At 36.0% G+C, this 12513-nt stretch overlaps 1 protein-coding gene across 4 annotated transcripts in view; it reads left to right on the top strand.

Annotated features, from left to right (window-relative positions):
- Positions 1–12513, top strand: part of gria1b (glutamate receptor, ionotropic, AMPA 1b) — a 103923-nt gene that overhangs the window by 68144 nt on the left and 23266 nt on the right. For all 4 annotated transcript variants that reach the window (XR_015519535.1, XM_087299440.1, NM_205730.3 and 1 more), the window contains 1 exon segment: positions 130–581. Coding sequence is in view for 3 of the 4 variants with exons in the window: in XM_087299440.1 (XP_087155566.1) it covers positions 130–581 (452 nt within the window). In the remaining variant the exon portion in view is untranslated.

Here is a 12513-nt window from a genome sequence, read left to right as displayed (position 1 = left end):
AGCATTTGTGGCCTTCACAGATGGTAATTTGAAAAATATTTGAAAAAGCATTAGAACAACACCTGACTACATTTTCCACATTTTTTAAAGTTGAACTATCGCTTAATTAATGTTAATTTTGTGTTGTAGAAAGCAGATGTTGCTGTGGCCCCCCTCACCATCACACTGGTCAGAGAAGAGGTCATTGACTTCTCCAAGCCCTTCATGAGCTTAGGAATCTCCATCATGATCAAAAAACCCACCAAATCCAAACCAGGCGTCTTCTCGTTCCTGGACCCGCTGGCCTATGAGATCTGGATGTGCATTGTGTTTGCTTATATTGGTGTGAGTGTGGTGCTGTTCCTGGTCAGCCGCTTCAGTCCATACGAGTGGCATGCAGATGATGAAGAGGAAACAGCAGATCAGCAAAACCAGAACCAACCACCGTCGCCAGAACCAAACCAGTCGCCAAACCAGAGTCAGAACCAGCGAGAGGAGAAGCAGGAGAAACAACCGGAGCACACCAATGAGTTTGGGATCTTCAACAGCCTGTGGTTTTCCCTCGGAGCCTTTATGCAGCAAGGATGCGATATCTCACCAAGGTAGGCCTAGATGAGAAGAAAAAAAGCGCAATTTTCATCATCATTGTCATAATGTTTCTCATCTTCCACTGCTGCTTGCTCATTTGGCTGACTCATGCTCTGCAAACAACATCTGTGATGGAGAAAATGGGTTGTAAAATAAAGATGATCTCTTTAATCGTCTGCTGCATAACACTGTCTCTGAACTACATCTGAAATGAAGACTGTGTTCAAATAAATTGCTTAGAATATATTTAAAAATAAACATGGTAAAGACTACAAATCAACAGTTATCATATATTGCAAATATTTTTTAACACTTTACATTATTGTTTAGTAGTTAACATTAGTTAAAGGTGCAGTAGGTGATTGTCCTCAGAAACTTTTTTTTTTTTTTGTGCTGGTTGAAAGTCTCTTCACATTCCAATAGTACTGATTAAAGTAAAAGATCTAAATGTATTTTATTATGTATTTTTATATTTTGGGTAAGGCATGAGACTAAAAATTTTCATCCAGTTAAAATAAATCGGGCCGACAATTCCCATAATTCTGATAAGTAGCCCAAACTGTCTATCAGCAAATGTAGATTAGTACATCTGCGCACCCCATTAGCGCAGATCTATTTTACTCACAGAAAGCTTACGTAGATTTTGCTGTATTATGAACGGGTTATGTACCCAGAAGTGTTGTTCAGCAACTGAAATCTTTCAGCAAAAGTTGAAGTTGGTTTTCATATCACATTGATTCATTTTTTGAACAATGATAACCTGTTACGTGCTCCTATATTGTTCACCGTGCTACTTTGAATATTCGGTCTGAAATAACATGTAAGTGTGATTTAGTAATAAGTCTAATTCCTGCACCCTGCCGGCCAACCACTAAGCATGCAGTAGTTGCTTTAGGAAAAATTGCATGATAGAGTGAGACCAGCAATCTTTGCATGCCTGAAATATTGTGCATTATGACAAGTTTTGCTTGCCACACTGAAATCGTGCTGGATATAATACAGTTTACAGAATTGCTGTATTATAAAGTACTATAAGTTGTCTAACTGGTGAACGACATGATCTATTGAGTTGTCTGCTTCATTTTTAAGGTGCGCGTTCATGATTTCTGTAGGCGTGACTTTGGACTGTGCTTTCAAAGCTTTTATGCTAACAGTTAGCATTTTGGCAGATCACCTACTGAACCTTTTATCCATTAACATTAGCTAGTGATGAGTAACACATTTGTTCCTGTGTTTATTAATCTTTGCTAATGACATTATTAACTTAGAATTATTATACAATATTAAACAAAAAAAGGCTACTTAAATAAATATACATTTATTATATTAATACATAAAGTTAAACAAAAAAATGCTATTTATTTGTAGCTAGCTGAATTTTAAAAAGAAGTTTACAATTATTTCATTTCATTATATATATAAAGTATATATAATTTTAAAAGCGGAAGTTAAATGCGGAGTTAAATGTGGAGCTTATATATAAGCTCCGCATTTAACTTTTTTTTTTTTTTTTTTTTTTTTTACATATTTCCCAAATGATGTTTAATAGAGCAAGAAAATTTTCACAGTATGTCTGATAATATATTTTCTTCTTGAGAAAGTCTTATTTGTTTTCGGTTATTGTTCGGTTTTATTTTAGTTTTTGTGTTGTAAAAAAACATTTTAAGGACAAAATTATTAGCCCCTTTAAGCATTTTTTTTTTCGATAGTCTACAGAACGAACCATTTTTATACAATAACTTGCCTAATAACCCTAACCTGTCTAGTTAACCTAATTAACCTAGTTAAGCCTTTAAATGACACTTTAAGCTGTTTAGAAGTGTCTTGAAAAATATCTAGTTAAATATTATATACTGTTATCATGACAAGATACAATGAATCAGTTATCAGAAGTAAGTTATTAAAACTATTATGTGTAGAAATATGTTGGTTAAAATCTTCTCTCTTTTAAATAGAAATTATTGAAAAAATAATCAGGGGGCTAATAATTCTGACTTCAACTGTGTATATGTTTATGTATATAATTACTTCATTTGCCATACAGCCTAAATTGAAAATACATTCCAAATATTTTTCCAGCCTTACAAAAATTTTGTAGCTTTCTCCTAACCTGTGCCTTCCTACAACCTTATTACGAAGAACTTTTTAAAAGCAAGGTGTAACATGGGAAAAGGTGTAGATTTTGATATGGTATGAAGATTTTATAGGCACTGTATATATACTGTATATTTGTATAAGGGACGTTTTCAGAGATAATAAAGGGTGGTAATATTAGTACATTTATCGGTAGAACTTAAATACGATGGCTGAGAAATTTTAACGCACTGCAATTTAAGAAAACACATGCAAATAGAAATTAACACCAGCAAATCAAGAAAACATCTTTAAATTCTTACAGTGCAAACACAAGTTCAAAGTGCGCTGCAGAAACACAAATAGAAAAACACTCTTCAAATTAAAAAGCAGGTTTTTCTATTTGGGTTTGCAATGTTAGGATTTGCAGTGCATGTGTTATTAAACTGATGAAGATGTTTTTTTAATTTGCTGGTGTTTTTTTCTATTTGCATGTATCTTCTTAAGTTCAGCATGTTGAGCTCTCTCTGCCACCATACTTAAGCTTGAAAAACGAATAAAACCTCACAAATCGTCTTTTTTACATTAGCAATAAACCTTTCTCTGCTTGTCACAGTTTGCAGGGAGTGATTCAATATAGGAATCACCAGCATAGAGCCTTCTTCTCCAAGCATCTTATTGGATCTCAGCCTGTCTCTTTGACCGATTGGACACTTATTCACAGTTTTTTTTATACTAGCATTAGTCATGAGGGAAGTGTTAGCATAAGTCGGGCTAGCGCTGACACCCCTGCTAGGGTCTTCTAGCCTCATTATGTGCAGATTGGCCTGGAGCCTCTGGGTTTGCTGGCTCTTCTGCTAGTGTTTGACATTTTGGTTGGACATGTATATCCTTGGCTTGAGGGAAGCAAGCAACACGCTCAAATTAGATTACACTGCCAGAGAGCCTCCATGACAGATGTGATTGTCTGCGCCAGAGCACTGAGCTAGACAGTGTTTTTTTATCCATGCCGGATAAGGACTTCATGCAAAAAAACTTCATCTAAAGTTCTGACATAAGGACATTCATTAGGAAATCATTCAGTTGGTTTATTGTGTGAAGGCTTTGATTGAACTGAAAAGGTGATGAACGGTTGTGTTGTTTTGACTGGAGAGTTTCAGATAAGGATGAGGGAATAAGTCTATTATGAGCCTCCAATAATGCATTTTATGAAGTCTTTTTAATTTTTATGAGACTTGATGCTTGATCTGAATCTTGAACAAATCATTGTTTTATTGTTGTAACAAAACAAATGTATAACAAACAAACAATAATAATTATTAATGTTTTTGTTATTCACATATTAGAGATATTTTAAAGTTGTTTAAAATATGTTGGCCACATATAGTTTATATATAAACATATATATGTATATATAAATTATTATTTAATATATTATTTGTAAAAATAATTGTTGTTGTTGATATTAATCATATTATTAGACCAGTAATTTTACATTAGACCGTTTTTTTTTTAATTAGACATTAGACCAACTGTTTAATACAATTCCAAAGTCCTTAAAACTACCTTGTTGTGTCATTCTTATACTATTTTCCTAATTCTATAGCTGATATGTTTATACTTATTTGTATTTGCCCCTAACATTGTTTATCTTTCAGTTGTACACCTTTTTTTATTTTATTTTTATGTGTATTCTTTGACATTCAAAAAAAGTTATGTGTATTGTATTGTGTATTTATATAGTGAATATATTATGTATGGCCATACACACAAAGCCCTTCACAATCATGATGGGGGTCTCTCCACAACACCACCAGTGTGCTGCATACACTTGTCTTGAATGATGCGACAGCAGCCACAGGACAGGGATTGGGCCGATAGCAAAAATTTAGTCCGAGCACCGAGATTACACCCCTACTCTCTACAAAAAGTGCCATCGGATTTTTAATGACCACAGAGAGTCAGGACCTCAGTTTAACGTCTTATCCAAAAGACGGTGCTCACTGACAGTTTTGTGTCCCCTTCATTGTACTGGGGCATTAGGACTCACACAAACCAAAGGGTGAGCAACCCCTGCTGGCCTCTCTAACACCACTTCCAACAACAACCTAGTTTTCCCATGTGGTCTCCCATCCAGGTACTGACCAGGCTCAGCCCTGATAAGCTTTAGTAAGTAATTAGTATTGGGTTGCAGGGATATATGGCTTTAGCATTATTATTATTATTATTATTATTATTATTATTATTATTATTATTATTATTATTATTATTATTATTATTATTATTATTGGATAATCAACCATTTAGATTTAGAAATAGTCAATAGTCAAAATGTTATGGCATACTACTACTACTACTAATAATAATTTATATTATTAATATTAATCGATGATCAACTATTTAGATCAAGAACCATCTATTAAATAAATCTAATTATATAAACATAGGAACAATATTAGGGGTGTCACGTTGGCAGTGGGTAGAACGATCACCTCACAACACGAAGGTGGCTGGTTCGAGCCCCAGCTGGGTCAGTTGGCATTTTTGTGTGGAGTTTCTCCCCGTGTTCATGTGGGTTTTCTCTGGGTGCTCCAGTTTCCCCCACAATCCAAAGACATGCGCTATAGGTGAATTAAATAAGCTAAATTGGCCGTAGTGTATATGTATGGATGCAAGAGTGTATGGGTGTTACCCAGTGTTGGGTTGCAGCTGGATGGGCATATGTTTAAATCATATGCTGGATAAGTTGGCGGTAAATTCCGCTGTGGCGACCTCTGATTAATAAAGGGACTAAGCTTAAAATAAAATAAATGAATAATTAATATTAATAATAATATTTGTTGTTTTCTTTGTTGTTGGTATTATTTATGCCTAGATATTGCTAACCCATAATCATTTGATTGCCTGTGAAACGTAGTTAAGCAAATAGGTCATTTTTTTTAGTTGGCCATATTAACAGGTTGCATGCAAGATGTTGTAATACAATGCAATGCTTTCACTCTATGAAAAATAAGAAATTGTCATAGATATATTTTTTATACATTTTTACTGTACCACAAGACAAAGTGCTTATTAAGAGAATGTTTTTACAAGTTGTGGTTCTGCTGGGCATTTGAATCTCGGATACTTTATACTCGGAGCCATTTAAATACTTTTTCGGACTGTGAGGTTATTTGTCAGTCATGGCAGAAAGCAGCGTTTAAGAAAGTCTTCAGCTAGAGTGTTTTGGTAATGAGGACTGTGTGGGCCAGACAGAAAACACCAAGCGGCTTACAGTATTTATCTCTGACAGGAAACTTGTTTGTCCTCGACAAATGTCAGAGCTGCCACTCAGAGCTGTGACTGCTCACATTGTTATTCACTCCAGCTCATCTGCACCATCGCTTCAGAAAAATCCCCGCTACCTCATCCACACTGTCTGATTAGTTCCTGATGAGGTGCTTATGAAGGGTGCTTAGGATTTCATTAATTCATTATTTCTTTTAAAGGTGCCAAAAACAAAGTCTCTTTGACGTCTCGCGAGACAGAGAGCAAATAGAGATGCTACTGTAAGCACGAGGGCAATCAAAGCAATTAACCAGGGCTCGAGCTCTGCTGTAATCTGAAGTCATGAAGCGATGGCACAGATGATTAGCAACGTGAGCGGAGAATTACTCAAGCCCACAGCAGCCTGACACGGCTCTGATGGTATATAAATGAATAACTCGACACACGGCACGATTGCTGCTCGTCTTTTAACGCTTCACCCAGAGGTGGGAATTGTAGACTGTTTGCTATGCATATTATGCACTATCACTGTCACGTCCACTAGCATCAACACTGTGCATTTCATAGCACGTTTCAGATAGGCTTCTGTAAACAACATGCTTTTGTGAACTGTCTTTTCAGATTCCGACAGTTAAAAGCCACCTGTTAGTGGAAACCGTCTGTGTTCGTCTGCATAAATTCTTTATGTGAAGCACGCGTCTTGAGTGCTGTAGTGTTAATTTGGTAATTCATTCATTAAAGTGATTTATTTCTCTGCTCTGCATCACTGCATCTTACATTATTTTAATTAGGGGTGAAGTAACATTTACATTTGTTGAGATATTAGCTCGAAGTAAACGATTTACTGAACAATATACTGAACAACCTATCTGTCTGATCTGGGCTGTCACATGTTCATCCATCCATCATTTTGTTTTATATTATTCCATCTATCAATTTATCCACCCAACAATTAATAAACTCATTTTATTTTTCTGTCTATCCATCCATCCACCCATCTATCCATCCATCCACCCATCCATCAACCCATCCATCAATCCTTAATCAAGCCATTGTTCTTTTTATTGTTCATTCATCCATGTATTATTTTGGTTTTTATTATTCCAACCATCAATCTCTTCATCCATGAATTAATCCATCCATTATTATTTTTCTGTCCATTCATCTATCAATCCAGAATTAATTAATTGTTCTTTTTGTTGCTCGTCCATCCAATTTTAATCCATTTTTCTTTTTATTGTTCATCCATCCATCCATCCATCCATCCATCCATCCATTCATCCATCCATCCATCCAAAACTAATCCAATGATTTTTATTGTCCCATCTATCCAACATCCATCATTGATTGTTTTATTGTTCATCCATCAATTAATTCATCCATATTTCCTTTTAATTTTCTGTCCATCTATCCATCCATCCATCCATCCATCAATCCATAATTAATCCAGTGATCTTTCCTGTTTCATCCATCCATCCAATATTATTGTGTTGAGTTTTTTATTGCTCATCCATCCATCCATCCATCCATCCATCATTTTGTTTTCATTATTCCAACCATCAATCTATCTATCCATCAAATAATCCATCCATATTTATTTTTATTTTTCTGTTCATCCATCCATTCATCCATCCATCCATCAATTAGTTCATCCATAATTAATCTATTTTTCTTTTTATTGTTCATCCATCCATCCTAAATAAATCCATTGGTTTTTATTGTTCTGTTTCTTGTTATTTCCTCCAACCATGTTATTGTTACATCCACACAGCCACTCATAATTTTATTTAGTCCATTCATCCATCCATCCATCCATCCATCCATTTCTTAGGTTGTCTATTTTACTGGAGATTTGTTGCTGCTTCTTGTTGTACTGCATAGTGACTCCAGTGTACCATTACACCCCTGTGTACAGTTTCTCATGGTGCTGTACACACACACACACACACACACACACACACACACACACACACACACACACACACACACACACACATATATATATATATATATATATATATATATATATATATATATATATATATATATATATATATATACAAAATCATAGCACATGGCTTGCAGAGCTTAACCTTAGAAAAAGCACACTGCCCCTTTAAATAAGTATAGAAGTTATTTTAGCCGTTGGTGTCAGTGTTTAGAGCAGTAAAATGCAATGCCCTCATTATGGTAGACAGAAGGACCTCCACTGAACTAATACTGCGAATCTCTTGTTATGAATAGTGCTCACTGTGAGGGGGGGAGGTGCAGATGTGACTCCCAGGAAAGCTGTCGCATGCAGGCCAGATGACTTTTCCAATGAGTTAAATTGGCCCAGAGGCCGATGGTCTGTCTGTTCACACCTGCTGAAGAGTAATCCTGAAAGCACTCCAGGACACGAGCGTGGAAAAGTGTGTGCGTGCTGGAGCAATAGAGCGAGCAGTGACCCTGAGGAAGCGATACATGTTGTGTGCCTTAGGAGCATTATTGGAGATGGTGAATGTGTCTTTGTGTCTGTGTGTGGGTCACACCATCAGGCTTTCAGTAAGCATGACAGTTCAACCCAGGCGTCATGGTGCCCCCTTTCCTCCCGCCGGCCGCCGACTGTCACTTCAGCTTTGTCCAGATCCCTTATACCCCCTGTACAAAAATACTCTCCCTTTACAAACACTTCCATGTGCAATGACACTAACAGGTCACGTACAGTACACATTACGTTTAGGTCACACATTTAGGTCACGAGCACATTAATGTACTTTCACAATACAAAAACATTTGCACTGATGCCTGGAGGAAAACATCTCGTTCGGGTTTTTCTTACTATCGAGGTGACCTTGCCATCCCAAGTGTTTGGAAATTTTCTGCAGTGTTTAACTGAACTGTGACACGAGTACGAGGAGATGATCAGTGTGTCACAACGTTCCCATCAGCATCTGTCTGAGTTCCTGTAATGGAACGGACATTTTGCAGCAGCACCATGAGGAACGACAAGAAGACCTTTATTTTTAGTTTGCTACAGCGCTGTTGTGAGTCGTCTTGTCTCAATGGAGATGTGATTGAAAGAGTGTTTGTCCATGAGAACCTTTTTTCGGTGCCAGAGTGACCCATATTCTGCGGATTAGCATGATAATTCATTTGGAGGATTCATCTGGGGATTTGCACTGCTGGTATCCTTTTAATGTGCAAGCTGTGTGTGTTCAAATAATAATAGCTGTAATAGTTTCTTATGTGACCTTATGTTTTCTTTGTCTATTGTGCTTGTATATCAGGAATGTCTCCTCTAAGGAGGAAAGGGAAGCAATGTTTAGCCTAGTTTTAGAGAAATAATCCTCCAAAAGGTGTCTCGATTGAAACCCAAGCATTTATTCATTAATTTTCCTTCTGCTTAGTGCCTTTATTTATCAGGGGTCACCACAGCGAATTCAACCGCCAACTTATCCAGCATATGTTTCACGCAGAATGACCTTCCAGGTTTCTGTGTGGGAAACCGGAGCACCAGGAGAAACACACGCAAACACAGGGATAACAAGCAAACTCCACACAGAAATGCCAATTGGCCCAGCCAGGGCTCAAACCAGCAATATTCATGCTGTGAGGTGACAGTGCTAACCACTGAGCCACCCAAAACCCAAGCATATCATCAAAATCCTCCATCTTGTCAAAGCACTGCCAGTGTTTAGTTTAGTTTTGCATATACTGGAAGTTCAGATTTTGTCAAATCATAGTTTCATGTCTGTTACGATCCCACATTCACTAAACACCCACTGGTTTGGTCTGCTACAATAGCTATGTCCCAAACTCTTGCTATTGGTCGAACAGGAAAATGGTTATCAGATTAGAGCAGATTTTATGCTTGTCTGTCTTACATACTGTATTCAACTTGCCTCATTTATTTTGACATTTACTTTACACGTGATTTACTGCTTAGGTCTGGATGAAACACGTTGCAATAGACTTTTTTGTTATCGTGACATAAAAACAGCTCATCACTCAAGAAAAAAATAAGGCTGTAAATCAAAAAACAATATTAAGCACAAATAATTAATGCATTGATTTTTGTAAGTACTGCAATATTTTTTTTAATTAAAAAGAATTTGTGATTTTTATTTAAATGTGACTTTATAAATGAAGTATATACATGTATTTTACATGCAATAATTTTTTATTAATATACTAGCTGCCTAAATCCCAAGAAATCACTAGACTGGCCAGTCTGCAGTCCTGACCTGTCACTAATAGAGAATATCTGCATCCCAAATGGCACACTCAGTGTTGGGCAGTTGCGTTGTTACAAGTAGTGACGCTACTAGCTTAGCTACATTTCTCAGTAGCTTGGCGGTAGCGTCACTTTTTTCTAAATCAAATAGCTTTTGAGTAGCGAAGCTATTCTATTAGTCAAGTAGCGCAGTAGCGTCCACAAAGCTACATTTACCAATCGCAGATCAATAAGTGACCGCACCGACATTCACAGAGCTGTGAAGCCGTTGTCTAGCCAATGAAAGTAAATCCATATGATGGAGAGTATCATGATTTCTTCTTCCTGTTTTATGGTGGTTGACAACAAACTTTTTGGTGCATTACTGCCACATCTGGTCAGTTTTAGGCCAAATTAGGCTAGCACAAGAAACTTCCTTGATGGAAAGATGACTGAGGGAGAGGAGTTATTTCTGAAGCAGGATTTTTTCGTGACCATACCTCGAGAAGTACATGTTAAGATGCAATAACTTAATTTCTGATGCTGTGCTCAAAAAATATTTCCGGAATTTATAGTACTACTATAAATTACTGCATTATGTAGTGTCATTTATTAATGAAGAGTTGTAAATATATTTACAATATGCATAAGGCTTATGTCAAAATATTTATCTTTACTATAAATTTTTATAGTATTTTAAGTTTTTGTTTTAGCTGTTACATACTATGTGTTCCTGTTTAGTAGAGCATATTATTTACTATAAATAACTGAATTGAATTATGCCCCATATGTTTCATTGACTCTTTTATTGATCACTAAGATATGAATGACTTAGTGTTAAGTTGCTTCGATTTAAATATAAAAATTGCAAAAAAATAGCTTAATGTAGCTAAGCTACTTTTGCCAAGTAGCTTTTAGCTTAGCTTGCTTCATTTCCCAGAGGGTAGCTTATAGTGTAGGCTACATTTTAAGTTGAGTAGCTTTAAGAAGCTTGCCCAACACTGGGCACACTATACACTATGCACTTATGCACTTACACACTCAACAGCATAGTATATGTATGTGGTGTCGTCACCAATGGAACACAATTTTTTTTTACTTAGCGGAAATTCAAACCCCATCTTACCCAGATGATGTTTGACGGTTGCCTATTTAATGAAATAAATGCCATGAGTGTAATCACATTCACCATCGGGAGGTGGTATAATCACTCTCGTCAGAGAATTTTGCTTTTACAATCCAAAATAAGTAGAGTAATCCCACATGAGCGCCCAAAGGCTCCGCCCCTTTCGCTTTGTGAGTAAAGCAACGGCTGTTGAGTGCGTGAAGTGTCCATTATTACACTTTATTTTAAAGATTGAATAAGTGCATCATCCAGGTATTTAATGTGCACTCTTTATTTTTATAGTTTTCAGTGTGAATGCACTACTTACACTATTTATACTACAAAATTTTGTAAAATAGTGCATATGTGATTTGGGATGCACCTATTGTGTGGCACATTTTAAAGTAAAAAATGCAGCAACAAAGACCCTGTATATATGCATAGATATATTGACATATATATTATAGAGCCATCTGCTATATACAAACTTCATAATTAAGCAAATTTATTTAAAGGTGCAGTGTGTAGTAGTGACAGTTAGTCAATAAGTGAAGCTAAGTTAAAACCAAATAAAGCTCAGGATTTATTTTTATGGTAATCAAACGCAATTTGATGGTTATAGAGGGAATGTTTCTTACAAATAGCTGCACTCCTCTATTTGACAGACTGAATAAAGTCAACTTCATATCACACTCCTTACAGCTGAGCGGACGTGAAAATAGGGAGACGGGGCAGGTGAGAGAGACAAGAAAGATACGCGGAGTACAAGAGAATCTTTGAGATGGAGTAAAGAGTTGAGGCAGACACAGATTCATTGCTCTATTATGTTTTTTTTTTTTTTTTACATTTTTCACTAACTTGCGCCTTATTCCTTTGTTATTGTAAAGATGTAAGACACATTTCAGCATCTTTTGAAGCTGGTATTTGACATCAAATTTAGTTTTTATTGCTTTTTTGAATACAAAGTAATGTACTTTTGCACTTAAGGTCTTGACTGAACAAGAATATAAAATAAGCATGACAAAACCTTTGAACTGTTGTTTTTTTTAAGCAGTTAATAGTTTAATTCAGTACAATAATTTAATCAAAAGTGACAATAAAGACTTGTAATGTTAGAAAAGATTATAATTTCAATTAAAGGCTGTTCTTTTTCTTGAAGCATCTTAAAAGTTGTTGCCTTCCACAAAAAAGCACCACAGCTGAAATGTTTCATGAGCAGCAAATCAGCTTATTAGATTTTTTTTCGGAAGGATTATATGCAGGGACTGAAAACGCAGCTTTGACTGAAAGATTTTTTTTTAATAAT

Source organism: Danio rerio, chromosome 21, assembly GCF_052040795.2.
Source record: "Danio rerio strain M-AB ecotype USA chromosome 21, GRCz13ab, whole genome shotgun sequence".
NCBI classification, from domain to species: Eukaryota; Metazoa; Chordata; class Actinopteri; order Cypriniformes; family Danionidae; genus Danio; species Danio rerio.
Note: the sequence above shows the minus strand (reverse complement) of the source record. Positions and strands in the feature narration are given on the sequence as shown.